This window comes from Betta splendens, chromosome 7 (genome assembly GCF_900634795.4).
Source record: "Betta splendens chromosome 7, fBetSpl5.4, whole genome shotgun sequence".
Classification (NCBI taxonomy): Eukaryota; Metazoa; Chordata; class Actinopteri; order Anabantiformes; family Osphronemidae; genus Betta; species Betta splendens.
In genome coordinates, this window is record NC_040887.2 from 9890282 (window position 1) to 9911126 (window position 20845).

Here is a 20845-nt window from a genome sequence, read left to right on the forward strand (position 1 = left end):
AGGCACAACACTGGGGACGCGCGGTGTTTGAGCTCCTTTTTCCCCACTGACGCGTTAATTGGAGGTTGAGCTACCGGAAGGAGACACTGTTTAATGGAGTCGGTAGGAAGTGAATGGTGCTGGGCCGAGCACAGAACCCTGCGGAACTCCAAAGCTGAACAGCAGAATTTGTTCAGTTCATGCGAGTTAAACTATCCAAGTGCTGCTCCTTTAATCCTGATGGTTTGTCCCAGTCTCTGTATTGGGAGGTTGTGATCTCACATCATCGGTCGTTCCTCCCGCCTTGACATTCATCCAGCAGAATGTGACCATTGTCCACAGAGCATCTTGCTTCCGCTGTGAGTCTGGCTGATGGCGTCTGAATGGCCCAGGGCATAGACAGAGCCCAGATGAGGGGGGTGTGGGGTGTGGGGGGGGGGTCACTGACCTCTGGCACGTCCTACTTGTGAGAAAACGACTGGACGGATGGATGTGTGACACAAACATATACTGTACTCTATGAGTGTGTGGGGGGGCGTGGTCCTGGAAATTCCTCAAGATTCCTAGAAGGAAGGAATGCTGTTTGGTTCAATATCCTGCGCTGTATGACTCGATTAACTACACGCGCTCAGACAGTGATAAAATCCATTATGAAAGCGGAGACGGACCTGCTCATTCATTTCAAATAGACCCTGTTTAAATACCAACACATAGTGTGGTTGGATTTCATATATCTTAAGATAATACAATACCCACACTTTTCTTCAGGGTGAAGATATTTATGGTGGGATTTACACATAAAGCTTCTGAAACTGAGTCTGTAGACACTGTCATCATCTCACCTTCTACATATCACTAATGACGGAAGCAAAGTAGAAACAATCCCCTCTGATGTGACCTGTGTCTACAGCTCTGTCTGCTTGGACTCTGGGAGCATCCTGTGGCTGGGACGTTTCATCTCTCTGCGAGTTGTTCTACTGTGTGCTCTCGTTGCTTCTGCTCTATTTCAACCTGACCTCCTTCCATTTCAAATCGCCCTCAGTGGCTCTGCTGTTAATCCAGGGCCGCGTCTTCCGACACTCGGGGTGCGTGTTTATTCTCTTTGCCTCGTCAGCGTTTTCCTCATTTGTGTCCTCTGACTGTGTCTGACACAGGTGTGAAGCGAGATGCAGCCTTGATATAATGAGGGAGGAGGCTCAGCATCTTGTTAAGTTTATGATGAACTCACATCTCCAGGTGATGAAAGTGATGGATTTGGTCGGCGGTCGTGTCTTAATCAGGGATTGGCCCACATTCCTCAGCTCCGGCCCGGATGCTGAGGCGTCACACCTGGAGGATTAACGTCCAGCGGGCTTCAGAGCTAACGACTGCGCGCCGTTCTCTGCCGTGTTTGTTTATCACAGCCTTGTCGCACACGCGCCGCTCGATAGAACGCCGGGCGTTCATGTTTGTAAAATGAGACCAGATGGACGAGCTCGTGCCAGTTGGAACTCAGCGCTCGGCGCTCTCCAGAGCCTGTAGAGCAGCTGCTGGGAGGTCAGTGCTCATGGAGGAGCACGGGGGTTGAAGGAGTCTCCTCACATGAAGCCCACGGGGTTCTTCAGGGTGGTTCTCAGGAGATAACAGCTCTCAGCTCCTCACAATTGAGACGAGTTGCAAAGTGTTTGCTGCTGTTTCTTACTTTATCCCTGCTAAAAGTTAGATATTTTGTATTTGTTTCGGTTTTTATGGAGGCCTTGGATTTGCTGTGACACCACCGGCAGGAGTGTGTGAAGCGCTTGTTCGGTGCAACACGTCCTAATGGACCGAGTTCAATTCCTCCTGTGTTGCTCGCGCATTAACCATCCGGTGTCGCCACCGGTTGCACATGCCGGGATGCAGACATTGATTCAGCGCCATGGCAACGGCCTGAGCCCTGGATGAAGGATGAGTAGTCTTCCAGTGGCATTAGTATTCATATCACAACGTGTGGTGAATGGAATCAGTGATGACTAATGCAAAGCAGGGGAATCAGAAGACACACACACACACACACACACACACACACACACACACACACACACACACACACACACACACACACACACACACACACACACACACACACACACACACTGGCACTTGTTTTCACTAGCAGACTGGATTACGGCGATGGAGGACTGAACATCTGAGCTTAATTCTGCAGATATCAGACGTCACGCACTGTTGTGCAAATCCACTTTCCCCCTGATTTGTGAGGGAGTGCCACCAATTTGCCAGGAGTCACGTCCAGTTTTGTTCTCTGTGACTCAGAGTCAAAGAAGGAAACGTCTGAAAACATCTGTTTGTACCAGAAAAGTTGCTTTCAACCTTCTGTGCTTTATTGCCTGTCAGTAGATCCGTCAGTTTTACCCGTTCTGTTTCCTTGTATCTAACAGAATGACATTAAAAGCTACTCAGTGGGTGTTTACCACTCAAACCACAGTCTGTTTGCGCTTACAAAAATGGTTTGAGTGAATCGTGGCTTACAACAAACAGTCACACACTAGTACATTTACCCTGTTAATTAATTGGCATTTGGCTTAGTGTTAATTGGATTTTTCTAAATTTAAACTGATTCACTGATGCATGTGGAGAAACCAGGCCATTGGTGGCGACAGCTAGAGGAACCCGTTTAGCATTTTCCCCAGTGAAACATCGACATGCGTGATTAATGGACAACGGACAACAAAAGACAGCACCAAACTCAGTCCAGCAGAGCCCATCAAGTGTTAAACCCCTTTATATAGGCTCCAGACACCACACAGCCATCTGTGCACGTGGTGCATTAGAAATCAGATTAATCAGAATCAGATTGTTTAACATTTAGGTTAGAACATTCGCAGGAAAATACCCAGTTTCCTCAGCTCATCCGTCCTCGTCACACGGCATCGAAGGAAATCTGTTTTTTTTTCTGCTCCTACAGTTACGGCAGCGTGTGAGGAACTGTCCTCTCGTTTGTTCTGCTGCCGTCTGTGATTCATTCATCAGCTGACTCAGACATCGAGTCCTGTGTTTGGCCGCACGGCACCACTTCTCTCTCATGATGAAGAAAACGAGCCTCGGTCTGTGTTGGATGGAGGTAGAACGACTGAAAAAGAGACGTGACTCACAGATTTCACTGTTTAACACCATGTTTCTGAAACCTTCCAGGTGTGTCAACATCACATCATTTTATTTTATCTATGTTTATCGTCCCTGTAGGAAATTGGATGAGGTCATATTTCCAATATGAAGACGAAGCCGTTACCACTGAGAGTGTGATGAGATGAAATACCTCCAGTTACTGTAGCGCTGCTTCTGCTCCGTCCTGAACTGCTGAATCACACGTGTGCACGCATCTGTTTCTGATTAGTTCCATCCGTCCCACTCCCTCTTTCACACTCTCCTCGTCTCCCTTCCCCTCCGCAGCCTCCCCGCCTCCCTCGTGCGGGGGCAGACGTTTAGTCGTGTCTGGGGACGGGTCAGGAAATGCGTCAGATGGCTCATATATTAAAAGCAGGTTCAGAGTGAAGGGCAGAACCCGGGAGAGACGGTGCATGTGAGGAGGCTCTGACACCGGCCCTGAGTCACAGCGCAGATGCTCAACAGCATCACATACGAGAACGTATAGGGGCCCATGTCAGCTGTTTTATTTAAGATTAAGACGTTATTCTTTCAATTACAGCTCCTCAAATGTTTGGTGTCGGGTTTCAGGTCGTTCAGGTCAAACTCAAGTGAAGTGTGATGGATAACTTCCCTGTAAATGTTAGGTTATAGCGTTTTTTTCCTTCACCATGCTTTCGCTTTTGATTGGCTTCGTTTGGATAATGTCCATTAGGCCATTTACTGTCTGCCTGTCTTCTCATTCCACTCAACTTGTTTCTGGCTGTCGCTGGCGATTGTTTCTCTCTGAAGCGTTTGGCTCAGTGAGGAACCCAACGAGACGCGGCTCCACGTCCCTTCTCCTCACAGATCTGGGGAACCCTTCACATCTTCTCTTTCATCACTGCGACTCCAGTGGAACTCATGGAGCTGGGATCCTCCCGAGACCCGTTTTCTCGGTGCCGTTCCAGCGCCGCTAACTGACGACAGGCGCCTTTCCTGCACATTACAGCATCTTTTTCTGTTTTTCCAAGTGTCATTGAAGATTTTTTTTCTCCTCGTTGGCATCCAGACGCATTTCTCTCACATAATGTGTGGGTTCATCAAAGGCAAAGCTGTTGCTGTGTTTGAAATTCCACATGCTCGGATCCCATCTCCGCTTGAGCGACCGGACCAGGCCTGTTCAGATCCCTGCAGAGCATCGCGTCAGCGTCCAGGTCCACAGACTGACGGGAAGCTGTCGCACGGGGTCAGAAGCCGACGTCATGCACGCGCTGCTGACTGCAGACAGGAGGAAGCACCTGGAAGGAAGCGCGCGGTCCCAGCGCGTGCTCTCCGACCGTCGCTGCGCTGACGCCGTCATGTCACGGCGTGACGGATGGAAGCGGCCCGTTGTTTGAACAGTTGTTCCTGAGCGCGCCGCCTCTCGGGCTCTCAGACAGGAAACGGTCGAAGGCCTGGCGGCGTCTGCCAAGCCGAGCTGCGCGTCGAACCCACAAGAATGCCGGGCGGGAAGGCTCCCCGGACGCAGATTTCACCCAAATGTCAGCGCAGACGCTGTAGGACTGAGCGCCGCTCTATTCTGAGAAGCTTTATTGTCGTCCTCCCCTCAATGAAACATTGTCCAGGCCCGTTTTCACAGGCGAGGCCTCCTCTGGATCCTCTGCGTGCTCTTTCTTCCAAATATCTCCTTTGACATCTCTGCATTGGAGTCGTCTTGGACCACCCTGGGTTAATATAAACCTGCTTTGCAGACTGAGAACTTTGCTTTGCTGACCTTTTTCCCGGCCTTCTCCCATTTCCCACTGTGTCCTATGTCATAATAAACAGGCAAAGTGGGACTTTTCATTCAGCTCGGTTTCCTTTATTATGATGCACAGGAAGCACTCGCAGGCCCAACCCACTCAGTTTACGATGCAGCGGCGGTGTTAATGCTACGCGGCATTGTTGTGGTGCCGTGTGTCTGAAGTGCCATCTCCCCACGGTTTGTGGTGGCCTAATTGTGTGAGCCCCTCCCCACCCCCACAGCTGCTGGGGGTTGGTACTGCATTATGCATGGTCACTACACCCAGTTGGTTCGTCTAAAAGCCTAATTGCAGCCAATATTAGCCGTTCCTGTTGTTTGTCACATTTTACAAGCGTTCAATGATTTACCATGAGTGAGTCCTGGAAACAAGAAAGGACTAGGTCACCCCCACAGACCAAGCAAGTGGCCACCTGTGGGTGGGGCTGGGCCAGAAACAGCTGGCACCAGGTGAACCCACATGTACGGACAGTTTGGATTCTTTATTGGACCTGACTGCGTGGCTTTAGGTTGCGAGAGAAAGCATCAAAGCAACTCTGGGTTTAAAGCCTATCACTCACTGTGCTGCCCTCTCCCCCATTAAAATGACTTAACAGGTCGACCTCTAAGATGTTACCACGTTACCTAACATGAACCACTGACTCACCGTCAGAATATTTACCAGTTAATCATGTTCTCCGTGTAATTGTTGATTCATTTCCCCACCATTGCTGCAGAAAGCAATAAATGCTTTGGTTTGTTTAAAAAAAAAACAGATTTTTGGCGACGTTGTAGTTACACTCTATTGCATCACTCTGGCTCCATGTCCCTGAGTCAGACTTCAGCAGTGGTCCTCCATCACACTGGTGTGTCCATTAAAGCTGGCTTTTCTTGTGTATCAAGGTGGGGGGGGGGTGTTTAAACTCCAGGCCGTGCAGGACTCATTGGCCGTCATCCCATTCATTGTGTCTTTTGTTGAATTCCTCATCAACATTCAACAACTGGAACGTCAGCAGGAAGCTCAGGAGGCGGCTCCAGAGCCACTGTAAATACTGGAAGTTTAAATGAACAGCCTATTTATAGAAACCTCTGCCTTCATACGTCTTCCGCTCTGATCATCTGTTTTCATGCAGTAGATTTTTGCTCTTTGTCTGGACCAAGTGTCATCAGCTGCTCCTGACCCACAGCATCCCCTTAATCTCCTGCTCTGTGGTTGCAGTGCTCACTTCAGACTGGGGGATGTATTAGCAGCTAATGCAGCTCTAACCACAAATGTTCCAGAGGCTTTCGGGAACATGAATGGTGTGTGGAAAAAACTGGTGAAGGACGAAACCACATAAAGTCTAGACTAACGTACTGTAAGTTAGTCTAGACTTTGATGAATTAAACTTAGGACTGACTTCTGCAGTCTTGGCTGGCAGATACTGTGCAATTTAAAAGGCCTCCCTTTGTTTTTAATGCAAACTGAAAATTCTGCTTGAACATTGGGGCAATAACTCCAGCTTTACGTGAGTCACATATCCTCAAATAAATGTCCTGTCTGAGTGGAAGCTAAAATTAGAGGATCCAGATGTTTTGCCATTTGTCTGCTGCACAAATCCTCAATACAGACACATTTGAATGGAAATCATGTTATTTTTGGTGCTTTAGATCTCAGAGGATGAAATCAGTGAGAAGAAGGCAGCATGAGTTGTCACATTTGCATATTTTATACTTGAAAGAAACTTTTATCGTTCGCTGAGTCGTCACTTTTGCAAATCATGTAAATATGTTGTTGGCTTTAGTCTCAATTAAGTGGACGTCTTGAGTGGTTTCATCTTTTCGTCTGACTGTTTCGAATTTAAATGAGTTGGGTTTAAACAAGCGGGAAAGAAAAGGCCTCTGCAGCTCTTGGATCAACAGCAGAGTCCCTTTGTCTCTTGGCAGCCAAAGCCTCCTCTGGCCTGTGTGTACCTCAGTGGTGCCTGACTTTGCAGCTGCTTGTTCCCTGGACAAAATCCACCTTCCATCACCTCTAAGACATCATTTTTTTGTGTGAAGGAATTTGTTTTTCGTCGCTCTCCTTGTGTGAACGGTGAAGATGAGCTGCATCTCCTCAGATCAGACGGGAGCGTTCTCGCTGCTGTGTGCTCAGCGACTGGCTGATTTACTGCCTGTGAACTGTTGCTCACCGGACAGCACCACGACTAATGTCTCTCGCCAAGGGAGGGTCTGAAAATATTCCCACATGCTCCTGAAAGTCCAGCAAAACACAAATTGTGTGATACGGTTGCAGGAGAATTTATAACAGCAAAGAGGATATTTATTCAAATGTAAATAGTGTTCTTTTGCCACGGATAACAAGAAATGAGAGTTTAAACTACTTTTTTAACGTAGCATTGCATCAGTTTTAAGAAATTGGTTTATTCCTTATATTTAACTGTGCAATTTGGGAAAACATTTGTTTTTTAGGCAACTTTTTAAAATAAGAGACAGTTGTCTAGCGTTTTTATAATTTGGGATTGATTTAAAAATTGTAACGTTTTGTTAGATGAAGGTCAATTCGGTGGAGATGTAACTAATTCACAGCAGTGAAAACTGTCTTTGGAAGCAGGGCACGCAGCAGTAGTGTAATAAAGACTAGCAAATTATAAATATTCAAAATGGTGCTTGACATAGCACCAATATTGGCCTTTTATCAAATAGAGGATGTTGTTTGTTCTTCTATCACATGATCTTCAACCGCCACTACATTGAATCTTGTTCGATGGGATCTTTTAATTCCTCTTTCTAGTTCTGCACTTAAGCTGTCAAGTCAAGATTGAAGCCTTGTTTTAATAGTAGGACTCATTCAGAATGTACTGTATATATTTTTAAATACTTCAAATAATATTTTTCAAGTAACGCTTGGGTGAAGCTGCCTTCTGTGAGTAGTTAGTCCTCCTTTTGTCTGGTTTGAAGGAACACGAGTCCCTCTGGGGTTTTATTCCCTCAGGATTTATGCACCGCGGTCTGTTGTAGGAAGAGGAGCACCGCAGAACCAACCCGCTCAGAGTAGGAGGGACAGACGGAGGCTGGATGAGAAGGAACAGACAGGCAAAAGTTCACCTCCGTCAGGCCGACCGGTTATCGGAGGCGGAGCTCTCGACCCGCTGCCAGACGAGATTAAAACACACAGAAAAGCATCGGAGTGTTGCCTTTGGAACGGTCCAGTGCACTGAGGAGCAGAACACAGACGCTCCTGTACTCTTCCTGTCCTGTTTCCCCGACTTCCACATCATTTCCAGTACATGCAGATACTGCATCCAACTTTCTGGGGGTTGGGAGAATTATTTGTGGAAGTGAACATGGAGCCTAAGCTTCAAAAATACAGACACAGTGAGAGAAACGTGGTTGAAATACTGCAGAGACAGGGATCCTGTAGACATGGTGGCTTATATGAGACGAGTCCTTTTGAATAATTGAATGCTTGGGCTTCCTGTTTTGCAGTATGGTGGTGTTCAGTAGTTGACATTGGAGTGTAGACGCGTTGCTGTAAATTTGGGGGGATAAAACCGGAACAACTCACTAACGTGTGAGAAAATTGTGCCGTGGCTAAATATTAGAAGCAAATGTACTTTATCTATTTTAAGCAGCGCTGTCGGACCTAATTTGCATTTCAAAGACTTCTCATTGCTTCTAATAACAAGAAGCAAAATTAGCTTAAAAGAGTTCATTTTGGCTTCTATTTCTGTCGCCTAGAGATCTTACTGGTGGGTTTTGTGCTCATGGCTTACATTAGTCCGTGTCTGTGATTTATTAGGTCATGAGTGTTGCTACAGGAGGTCCATGTGTGCTCCTGCTACTTAAATAGACCCTCTCTTTTTCAGGGCGATGGCTTTGGTCAGGTGGCAGTGAGGGGCACAGGCTGTCGTATTTACAGGATCCATAAGGCTAAATTCAGGTTAAAGAAGGCTTTGCTTCATGGTTAAACCCCATTATTAGACTAGGGTATGAATTTTGGAATGTTGGTTTCGACTAAACAAGACAGGGTCCATAGGATCTGTCCCTCCATGGGCTCAGCAGAGGACAAGAGAGAGATGACACACAATGTCCCCATGGTGGTGAATAATCGCTGCATCACACAATGAATAGACTCACTGAAGTGACGTGTGCTGCTGAAGATGCATGAAGACATAGAAAACAAAAAAAGCAGTGCTGTTTAAATATGAGGGGCCTCTAAGCTTTCAAGTGGAAATAAAAACCTGGGCCCATGAAACAATAATGAAGGTTCTAAACACATGTAGTGGAGGGTGTTACTGCAGACTCACTCTGCACCTTGAGTGGGTGACTACGGATTAGACGCCAATGTCATTGTTAAATCATTAGGACCGTGATACTGAGACATGCAACCAATACACACTTTTCCAAGATGCTGAGGAGAGCATCGCACTGACTTCAAACACCGTGCTGATCACTGAGGATCACTTGATTGAGCAGTGAGCCTGCTCCACAGCTGTTGTCCTTCGTTTGCTGGCTCAGGGACCAGAGCGCAGAGACCACTGCGTCGCTCAGCGGCTAATTCGCCGTCCCCAGCGGCCGCCGTCTGTGGGTTCTGTCGCGGCCCCAGCTGGTGACTGCTTTTGCGTTTGGGTGGAGGAGCCGCAGCTGAATTTGACGGCGGTCGCTGTTTGCTGCTGTTGGACAGTCCGCAGCATCCCACCTGCTCGCTCTCCATCAACACCACCAGCCCCGCCTGCATTCGCCCCCCCCAAACACGGCCCTCGGGAGGGTCTGAGCCCAGCTGCAGCTCTCTTAGCCGTCACACAGCAGCCAAGACGCCGTGGGCAGTAGTAGAAAACAATTGCAGCACTTGGGTACGAGCCAGGAGAAACCACCAGAAACAGCCTTAAAAGTTATATTATAACAATGAACAAGCTGAATGTGACTTAAATGTATGAGATGTTGATGCACCATTCTTGCTGCCTAGATGGGTGTCGTGATCACAGACTGCGTGTTTATTTGTCTATTATAAGCCGGTTGCTGGTGTAGTTGAGGACATGTGAACCAGAGGTCGATTTACTGCTGTGTAAAAGCCCCATGAGGAGCCTTTAATGATGCAGCGGCCGTGTCCCGCCACTGTGGTTTGGTGGTGATTCATGTTATTATCTCAGCTACTCTGGCTTCCGTGGTGTGAACGAGGGTCAACTCACAAGCACATATCGCAGACCTCTGTGGCCCACTTTGGAGACGGTTGCTGTGGTTACCGGCCTGGGGCACATGTGTGCATGTGTGGGAGGCATGTGCAGCGAGACAGGGCAGCCCCGGGGTTGTTTCAGCGGCAGCAGCTGTCCTGTGAGGCTGTGTCCACGTTTGGAGGAACTGACTTTACTGCTACCATGTTGAAGCCTATTGCAGCTCTTTAATGCCTTTCGCTGCTATACTGTAGTTCCTTAGGATCGTTATTGATGTCTGACAAAACTGATCTGCAGGAATAGATACATCGATGTCTAAAAATATTTACTCAATGTGGATTAAAATCAATTTTTTGACATATGACAATAACACTGTAATAGCACAAACTACTGTAAGTCCACCCGGCTGCAGTGCAGGAGAGAATGGGCAAAAGCTTTAACGGCAAGAGACCTGCTAAGCTCCACATGATTACATTAGAAGGGCAGATGAAAAAATGGCATCAGCAATGAAAACAGCTTTACTCACTGCAAGATTATCTGTGAGTAGATTACCTGAGGTTACAATAGCACACGTCCATGTGGGACAGTATGGTATTAATTGTATAGCTGCACAGGTCTGAGCGTTTGATTAATATTTCCTCTCTGGATATGAATATGGACCATATCTACTGTACTGTACTGTAAGCATGTGCCATTCTTCCTCCCCTGAGCCTGTTGCAGTCGTGCCAAGTAGGGTACTCCAGCCGTGGTCAGAGAGACCGAGAGCAGACAGATACAGGTTATACAGAGGATACGTTCCACACATATTCTCATTGAGGTGTGATTTGTAAGTCAGTGATGTGTGTAAAGCAGCGTTGCTGAGAGCTTCAGATAATGTTCTTTAGACTGGAGATAATTTATGTTATGTTATGTTACGAGCTGGTTACTGTGGGTGTGTTGCTTTTGGGGACTGCATCATTCATCTTTTTAGCCATAGGCCGTAAATCACACCCCACCAGCTGTGCAGGCTCCGTGTGTACCTGTGGTGCTGGTGGTGACAGTGGCTGTGGGGCTGGAGGGCTGTGGGATGAGCCAGGCGGCCACGTTCGTCCCGCTGAGCGGAGGCCGTGTCCGTCACCTTGTTTTCACAGAGCTCAACCGCTCCCCGGTCGGCGTCGGCCTCACTTAAAGCGCTCCTCGCACATGTCATGCGTGATTTATAATCTCTACAGGCGCCTTCTGAGAATATGGGAAAACACAACCAGCGGAAGATTGACCTTTGAATGACCTTTAAGGAAATTATGTCAGTTACAGTAAATGCACAAACAAATGCACTAATGGTTCCTTCGCTTTTGCTTTTCAGGGCAAATATTGATGAGGTGGAGACAGAGGTGGTGGAGATTGAGGCAAAACTAGATAAGGTATGACATTTGGTTTGTTAATGTTATGGTTCATTTCTCTTGGTGGGTTGAAACTTCAAAGCATGTCGTCTGTAAATGCTCCTGGTTGAGGACATGATTGATTAGTCATCTTCACAAAACATAAATATTACATGTACAGATGTAGGTAACATAAGTTATTTCCATTTATGCTGCAGCACTTAGATGTCTGTGCTATTGTTCCTTCACTTTTGCGCTGTCACAAGCCAGTGTCCTAGAATAGAAAGAAAACACATACAGTACCATACAGTAATTGTACTGACTTTATAATTTGATATGAATTTTATTTTAGCTTCAAATAGCACAATAGACACTAGATGCCCCAATTGCCAATCAATCTACAGTAATACAAGCCTGGCTAAGATGACCCTCACACATGGAGACCACCTGAAACCTCTCTCACTGCACATCAAAACCTCCACTTCATGTGTGTGTTGTCCCTCCACAGCTGGTGAAGCTATGTAGTGGGATGATTGAAGCAGGAAAGGCGTACGTCGGCGCCAACAAGCTCTTCGTCAGCGGCGTCCGGGATCTGACTCAGCAGTGCAAGAAGGACGAGATGATCTCGGTGAGTTGGGAACTAGTGAAATCATCCATCTCGCCCCCCTTTCGACCGTCATGGCCTTAATATGACTTTATTGCCTTTATTTATTATATTTGCATCAGTCTTCACTCTCTCCAGGGGTCTAGGAACTTTCCTCATCCCTGGGTGTGTGATTACTAACATGTTATTAAGACGTCGGGTCTGGAAACGCTCCCGGCTCAGCTCACAACCAGTGCCCTGGAATATATTCATTGCTTGTGACATTAAGTACTATTAAAAGACATCTCGTGTTCAACCGTATGACTAATTGAGTTCACTTGTTCATATTTGTAGTTTCCGTAGTAAGTATAGACTAACTGAATCAGCCCTGCAATTATACAGTAGTTCTCTGTCCTATAAAAGGTAAAAAATCATGTCATACTTAGATGACATTAACCGGCTCTGACTTAATTTTACCTTTGTGGACCTTTTCATTTTCTTCCATCTAGAATTCAAATAAATTCTGTGATTCATGTGACATATTTCCACCTTTTACTTATAAAACAAATATAGTTACTGTTATGAGAATTTTCTTTTTTAATATAGAATGTTCTGTGATGTTCTCGTTGTAGGAGTGCCTGGAAAAGTGTGGAGAAAGCCTCCAGGAAATTATCAACTACCACATGGTAAATAAACCTGCTCTCCAGACTCTCTTCCTACCAGATCTCCACAGTGAACCCCTTTTTGACACTCATACTTATCTGACTTCTATATCTATGTTTGTTTCAAACTTGTTCTCTACTGCTGTGGTGTTTCCCCATTCTGCCCTTGAGGCTCCTGACCTTTGACCCCTGCTCTGCCCTTTGAAGTCCATTCGCCTGTACTCTGTGCATGCGTGCGTGTGAGTGGGATCGCATTCCCACATTCCTTTCTGTAGCTGCAACCACAGCGTCTCATCCTAAATCAGCCACTCCTTCCACCACGTTCACTCCTGCTCGTGCTGGAAAGGTCAGCATTACAAATAGAGGGCTAATGGCCTGGGTCACTCAGTCAGGCAGCCTTTGGACCATACTGACCCCATATAACCTTCATTTGCTACAAGAACACTACATACTGCACAGTATTAACATTTTGTTCTAGTCTTCAATTCTTATGTAAATATCTCACTTGGCTACTTTTTCTTTCACCATGTTGGCAGAAACAGGAGCAGCAAGAAAACCCACAGGATTTTACTATATATTAGAAACCGCACACTTGTTGGCCACTAAGTCCAAACATCATGTGCTACTGTGCATTAAAATGCTCAATTAATATTATCTTACCCTTACTTTGCCCCTGGATGATCTCATTGAGTCTGCTCTGCATTTTCCTGTAAAATGTGTCTTTGTTACTGCATCATGCTGTCTGCTTCCCCTTTACCTTTATTCTTCTACAGTAGCTGCTGGTTCATAACTGTACCTTTGTTTTGGTTCACTTACCTCAGCACGTTTTCTGCAGCAGCTGTCAGCATTTCTTTTCCATTCTAGCATTTCTTTTTCATTCAACCTCCTGTACGTTCCCTGAGCACATAGCAGACAGACAAGAATAACAAGGTGGTGAGCAGCCAGTAAAAGTCCAGATATTTCCCTTCAGAGTCACTGGCGGCTAAGAGCAGAACTAAAAGCAGGCACAACACAGTTTAACAGCACCACAAACTACATCCTGGAAGAATCAACCAAACTTAAACGGTTTGAAAAGGAAACTACAAACTACAATTACAGAGCTCCTCAGCATGTCAGTAGTCACGACTGATAGACTTGAAAATATCAGTTACAATGAACTGATATTTGAGATATTTTCTCTAAACCATTATCATTGCTCATACTGTATGTTCGTAGCTGAATCAGGACGAGCGCCGTGTGCATGTAGCAGCGTGGCTTTCCTTCAGCTAAGGGTCTCCAGCAGTGCTTCAATGAATAAGACATGATGATGGCTTATATCTGCTACTTGTGACCGACGCCCCTCTGAGCAGCTGCCGCCGTGCACGCCCTGCACAGCCGACACTCAGGGACAGTAAATGGCGTGGTACATGTGGGAGCGCTGAGTGCCAGCTGCTCCGGAGGGCAGCGGATGCTCCGATTCAAAATGCATGGAATAAATACAAACAGGGCTCATGCGTGAACATATACATGAACGTGTGAGGTAAGGGGGGGTTCTGGAGCTCGGTTCTCCTGCCCGTCCAACACCACACCACTCAACAAACAGGCTCTAACACAGCGCTTTTTATTAAGTCTGAGTTCCTTTTCCGTTCCAGAGATTTCACAATAGATTTCTCTTTGAAATGGGCAGAAGCATCGGCGGAATGAGGCCAGGCTCTGTTTAATTCAAGCTTGAAACTCCGCGCTGTATGAATACTCAATAAATTATTGACTTATGTTCGACCCTCAGAACATCCATTAGAAATGAGGAGAGATTGACACAGAGATGCAGAGTCTAGCATCACAGCCGCTTCATGCGTGGAGCAGTTTAGGATTATTCTGTACAGGAGGCGATGTATGTGAATGTGTGCAGACCTCACTCATACTTACTCATCTTATCTCCAAATACATTCTCAGCATTGTGCTGTACACGAAATGTAAATATTTAGATTATATTATGAATTTGAATCCCTATGGAGCGTTTTCATGCGGGAGGCTGTGCATATAGTGGATTCCCATGTGGTGCAGTACTCCACCGCCACCGTCTCTTGGTTATAAATGGAAACCGAAAAAACAAAAGAAGATGCGGCACAGTAGGAAGGCTGAAATCACTGGTCTTATCGTTGCTTCCAGACCGGAGCAACATCCTGTCATCAGGAAGTAAAAATTAATTAAGATTAAAAATATTAGCAATTCATCAAAAGGTGATGCATTCTCCATATTCTGTTTATTATTTGTTTCACTGACTTTGCAGCTTCTTCGGAACCAAACATGCAAACGTGTCTGATACTCAAGGTAGCATTATTTAAGCAAATACAGTATGAGCAAAGCAAAGAGGGAATCTTTAGGCAGGATATGGAATTTTGATCTGGATATCGCCCTGAATGTTTAACATTCAACATCTTGTGTGTGTGACAGTGTCGGATCACAAATTGAGATATCTGATGTAACGATCACTCATGGCCTGTGACCAACGCTACTTAGTGGCAACAGCAGATGGCTGGCTGTAGAAACCAGAGGGTTTATTATAAGCAGTGTGGACATGGAGCTTCACCACTGGAAGTTCTGGACAGTTCTGGACGCACTATTAGTGTCTACTTAGATGTTCAGTAACTGTCACTCTGGTTTTTGATGTCTTGTTTAATGCCTGTGATCAGTGTGTCTTAACATCATGGAGAAAATCTGACAGCTGGCCATTGTGTTAATAACCGTCTATTTTCTATGGACTCTCATATGAGACGACCCGCTCCACTGACAGCACGGACTCAGACAGGCTGGAATGCTTTAGGCCCGACTGCTCCCACAACCAGTCATCACCAAGACGCGGTTGTTGACTTGACAATGAAAACTGTGGTTTACACCCACCAGGCGCTCAAACGAGGCCTGCAGCCTAAATGCAGACTGGAATGTGCTGCGGATGACCACTGCACATCACTGCACCCACTGATCTTAAGGCATATACTGCACATTTAACATGCTTGAGAGCTTTAAAGGCCTTTTAGAGCCACGATTCTCAGTTAAACTTGGAAACCTCTAGTATCTATATGAAATCAAACATCCAAGTGTTCAAACAGGAGCATATTTTTCCTCTGGATGCTCGGTCTTCTACTTCCTCAGTGCCCCCCCCCCATCTGCCCGGGTGACCTATTTAGTAGTGGCAGCCGCTGCACGTTCTCAGAGGCGGTCACAGAGGCTGATGTGCTCACAGGCTGAAGGAGAGGAGGAGGGATGCGGCGCTGTGCTAGCTGAAGGCAGCATGCTGCTCCGTTAGAGCCACAGTCTGAGCCACCGATGGCTCATCCGCCTCCTTTGATTGTAGGTGGTGAGAAAAGGCCGTCCTTTGTCGCCCTCTGTTGGTTAGAAATATGTTGCAGGGAGATGTTGCACCTTTACTCCAAACACTTGATTTAAAAATAATGATAAATGCTGATTTGCTCTGTCTGTGTTTCAGATACTGTTTGATCAGGCTCAACGGTCTGTGAAGCAGCAGTTGCACAACTTTGTGAAGGAGTGAGTAAACCTCCAATTTATCCCCACACACAGGTACAAAAAGTCAGACATGCCCTTACCCTTGAAATCCTTTTTATCTTTATGAAATATTAAACAGAGAACTGATTTGCCGCCCAGGATATTTTACTGCAGGCGCTTCATGAGTTACTTTTAAGCTGACATTGACTTTACAGTGACTAATTTTACACAAAGCTTCATATTCTCACCTGAATCGTGCCCGTCCGTCAGGGATGTCCGGAAGTTCAAGGAGACCAAGAAGCACTTCGACCGGGTGCGCGAGGACATGGAGATAGCGCAGGTGAAGAACGCCCAGGCGCCGAGGAACAAGCCTCACGAGGTGGAGGACGCCGCCAGCGCGCTCAGCATCACCCGCAAGTGCTTCCGACACCTGGCTCTGGACTACGTGCTGCAGGTCAGAGAACATTCAGGTCAAATTCCGTCCAAAGCAGGAGGCGCCATGTGGAAATAATACTTTCAATTAATACATTTTTCTTAACTGAGCGTCATTACTGTTACAAGAAGGCCATTTTTATGCAGCAGTGTCTGCGTCGACCTTGTGCCTCTATGACACATTCTGTGCTCTCATCACACGTCATGGCCCTGTTTGTCCCCCGGCTCGTGACCTTCCTGCAGTCAGATCTGAGGAAACAGCACAGCTCATTGTGGGGCTCGTGCCTGTTTTTGTCTGCTGGCAGCTGAGTCTCTGTATTGTAGTCTTAATGAAAGAAGATCATCTACTGCACAACTCAAATGTGATAGAAATTATACTTTTTTCCTACAGATTAACGTCTTACAGGCAAAGAAGAAGTTCGAGATCCTCGATGCTGTGAGTGAGAGCGCACATTCACGCATATTCTGTACATCCCACATCCGACCAGAGGGATGTGGTTTAACTCGGCCTCGCTTGTCCGACCCAGATGCTGTCCTTCATGCACGCCCAGTGCTCCCTGTTCCAGCAGGGCTACACCTTGCTCCACGAGCTGGACCCCTACATGAAGAAGCTGGCTGCTGAGGTGAGTGGAGCAACCTCGCCTCCAGCAGCAGAGCATCATTTGAGCAGCGTCCTCGACTGGACTATTGACCAGAGCCTGTTGCATAATTTGTCCGCCGGGTTTTCACACCACACTAGGAAAAGCGTCCTCTCTCTGCGTGACCTGCATCAGCGCTCCATTGCGAAGCATACAACATACAATCAGCTGCTCTCTAGACTTTGCTGTGCTCTGCTAGTAAACAGCGATAACGAGGATGCATGACTATACCCGACCTGTTTTTTATCTTTCCGTGTGCAACGGCGTTCAGCTGGATCAGCTGGTGATTGATTCGGCCATGGAGAAGAGGGAAATGGAGCATAAACATGCAACCATTCAGCAGAGGGTGAGCTGCTAATTATTTTCTTTAATTCTGCAGCTTCAGCATTTTATATTTTCAAACTGTAAACATCTTGTTGCATTTCCCGTGTTTGACAGCATCATTTATTTGTTGGGCGCCTCCTCTGTTGGTCAAAGTGATGCTCCTTCATTTAGACACTGAAGAAGCCTCCTTGGCACTGATAGCGTGACAGAGAGCTAACAGAGTGTGAATGTGCTCACGTCCAGCCGGCCGCAGGGACCAGTCTGTTGTGACTGGGGAGGGATTAGACCTGGGCAGCTGGGAAGTGTTTGATTAATCTGCCTAACAAAGCGCAGACTTTGACAAACCATTAAATCAGGTGGAATTAAGTGTTTTAAAGAGATATTAATCCCACTGCTGTCTGGAGACCTCAGTGGAGTAAAGTGCTGATTTGATTTTTTGTAGATAAAAACATGGTTTTAAAGGCTTGTGCAGGATGTGCAGTGTTGCTTTGTCTGTGGGCAGAGTGAGTGGTTGTCTGTGTGTATAAGTGGCCCCATGACCGACTGATAGTTAGTTAGTTAGTTAGTTAGTTAGTTAGTTAGTTAGTTAGTTAGTTAGTTAGTTAGTTAGTTAGTTAGTTAGTTAGTTAGTTAGTTAGTTAGTTAGTTTGAATGGTGACCCTAACTTATCCTGTGAGAGACCAGCAGGAACTCAGTGACAGCCATTTGAAATTGGTGATGTTGAATGCAGGTGTGCATATATTTAAAACTTGAAATCAACCTGAATCTATAAATTTTGCACTTCTCATTTATTTAGAATTTTCTAAATTCAATTCAATGACTCAAACACATTTTCAGCCCACCACTGGATCCGTGGTCTGCAGCCGTGGGGAAGCGCTGGGTCACATGTGTGGAGGGTTATTGATCTGTTTTTGCCAGCGCTGCCAGACACTCAGCTCCATCCATGAACCGAGCGCCATGTAAAAGTCGAAAAACAAGGTCACGGGTTGAATTCGCGGTTTGATTGATTGAGTGAAATATTATGATGCTGTGATAGTTAGGTGAGTTTTTTGCTGCTGAAGGGTGAAGGGGAGCTTTGCTGGTGGGGGATAATACGACGCACCCAACCTGAGAGCTTATTGTATTATCCTCCTTTAAATCTGTCTACTTTTGGTGATTCTAACCCTGCTCTCCGTTTGTCCCGTTCGCCTTCTGCTTCGGCGCCGCCGTCTCCTCCAGACGCTAATGCAGGTGAGTACGCCTTTTGTTCCTCCATCTGAATCTTAATTTTCACCCCATAGCTTGAAGCGTTTACATAGAATGAGAGGATCCCTCTCATTCTGGCAGTAAAATCCTTGAGGGGCAAGTTTACGTCCACCCTAAATCATTTATAGGAGACACTTAGAAGCACTGAACAGAGTTTAAAACAGAAACATCATTCCATTGATCTTGGTAATCACAGGTTTTAGATATTTTGACTTAATATTTTCTTGTTTCGATTCTGTGCTGCTTTGTTTCATCCTTTTGTCCAGCTTCAGTTTCATGAGTTTCTATTCTATTTTCCCACATTGATTAGGTTGTAACCCCTGTGTAAGCAATGAGGCAAACCTTGCCCAGTGTGATGAAAACAAGGGGAAGTAGAAATGGAGTTAAAGTGCTCCAACTGTCACTATTACGGGCCGAGCACCCACAGGCTCACAGGCCTTTTATTTTTACCAGCAGATTCAATGGTGGTTGACTCTGTGTTCACATCACCAGCGCAGCTAGACCTCTCTCCGTCACTGCTTCTATTTTTAGAGCTTGAAATGTTAATAAAATAACAAAAGAATAAAAGATATTGAAAAGCTTCTTATAGATTTTTTTTAATAATAACAACTGAAACTCTATTGATGCTCTATATTATCGTGTATGTAGAAAACGTGTCCTACTGTAGCTGGATCGTCTGCATTCAGTAAGTTAGTAGTGAAGTCCACCAGGTGGGTTGAGGATTACTTACAGTACTTACTAGATAACTGATGCAGATGCGGGGCAGGTACACTACGTACTCTACAGTGTGATGCAAATGACAGATAAGCACAAAAGGATCTTGGAGACAACAGTTGGCGGCAGACTGCGTAATCAGTGCCACCAGCAGGTCCTGCAGCTCAGCAGCAATGCATATGTGAAGCAGCAGGTGCGTGTGTGTGTGTGTGTGTGTGCGTGCGTGTGTGTGTGTGTGTGTGTGTGCGTTTCCTTCCTGCTGCTCTGCCGTCATTTGAAAAGTCTCTGCTTGCTCAATAATTCACCGATGTTCAGTTTCTGTCTTTGTGACGTTGCGTGATGAAAAATAGATGATCTTTGTTGCGGGTTTGAGAGATTTTTTCGAGTCGCGTACCACAGTGTTGACGCTCAGCCTTGTTCACTCGCTGTGTCTGTCATGGGACGCGTTGAAGGAAGGTAAGCTGCGCGCACTTGACTTTGTCCAGATTGGGGTTTTTGGTCGTCAGAGCTGCTGACTCCTGTAAATGGGACCTTCGGTAGTCTGTCACTGGGTCAACATGCGAAGCTTCCACTGTCTTCAGCAAAGGAGCTGAGTTTGGAGAGTTGTGAAAGTCACCCTTGAAGTGTCAAGAGTGCGTCAACCGTTCAGGCTTCAGCTCCAGTACGGCACAGTGCGGCCCACTATAGTTCCCCAGCACCTTGCTGTGGATGCACTGGCAGCTGTATGCTAATCAGCCCTAATCCTGAGGCTCTCAGGGCAGCGGGCAGGTGGCTGCAGAGGGCACACACGTCAGGGGAGGAATTACGCTCCTCGCTGCAGCGACACAGTGCTGAGAGCCGCGGCGCGGGGAGAGAGAGGACTAACATGCTTCTGCTTAGCGAGCTGGGCCATTTGGAATTGTTTGAAATTGTCTTTTAATTCCTTTTAAATTATTATTTTTTTCCTTTGTACGATTTTCCGATGTTGTTGGATTGTACTGAAATCCTGAAAATGAAGATCCTCTGTCGGTGGGACCACAGTTCGGTGGGTTGCATCACGCTGGCTGCTTGTTAATGTAACTGTTACTGCAGTTTGCACCTACTTAATCATCATTATATTTGTTTTATGTCATAACTAGCAGTGGACTGACAATAGAAAGAAAGTGTTTTTTGGGAATTAGATGAGGCATTTTAAACTACTGCATCTTGTAGTTCATGATCTGTATTTATCTGTAAAGCGATGTCATTCTGTGCTGCTGAAATCACACGTGGTGAAGGTTTTGTCAGTGACTCATTACGGTGTTTCACATTTGTCTCGTACTGGACTTTTTCCTCTGACTGTGTTCTTAGTATGATCTGTTGCGATATAATTCAGGACAGAAAGGATGTGTCTGTAATAAACACAGTGAC

The 20845-nt window shown here is 46.1% G+C and overlaps 1 protein-coding gene and 1 long non-coding RNA gene across 4 annotated transcripts in view; one reads left to right on the forward strand and one right to left on the reverse strand.

The window, feature by feature from the left end:
• The window catches only part of LOC114859267 (arf-GAP with coiled-coil, ANK repeat and PH domain-containing protein 3-like), a 32255-nt gene that overhangs the window by 1585 nt on the left and 9825 nt on the right, over positions 1–20845 (forward strand). For all 3 annotated transcript variants that reach the window (XM_029157290.2, XM_029157291.2, XM_029157292.2), the window contains exons 2-10: positions 11360–11417; positions 11884–12003; positions 12591–12644; positions 16087–16145; positions 16374–16557; positions 16927–16971; positions 17063–17158; positions 17445–17519; positions 18716–18727. In XM_029157290.2, coding sequence (XP_029013123.1) covers positions 11360–11417; positions 11884–12003; positions 12591–12644; positions 16087–16145; positions 16374–16557; positions 16927–16971; positions 17063–17158; positions 17445–17519; positions 18716–18727 — 703 coding nt within the window. The remainder of the gene's footprint in view (positions 1–11359; positions 11418–11883; positions 12004–12590; positions 12645–16086; positions 16146–16373; positions 16558–16926; positions 16972–17062; positions 17159–17444; positions 17520–18715; positions 18728–20845) is intronic.
• Positions 2725–3386, reverse strand: LOC129604290 (uncharacterized). Its single transcript, XR_008695065.1, has 2 exons — positions 3275–3386; positions 2725–3088 (listed from the first exon to the last, which is right to left on the reverse strand). It is a non-coding gene; the product is annotated as an uncharacterized LOC129604290 (long non-coding RNA).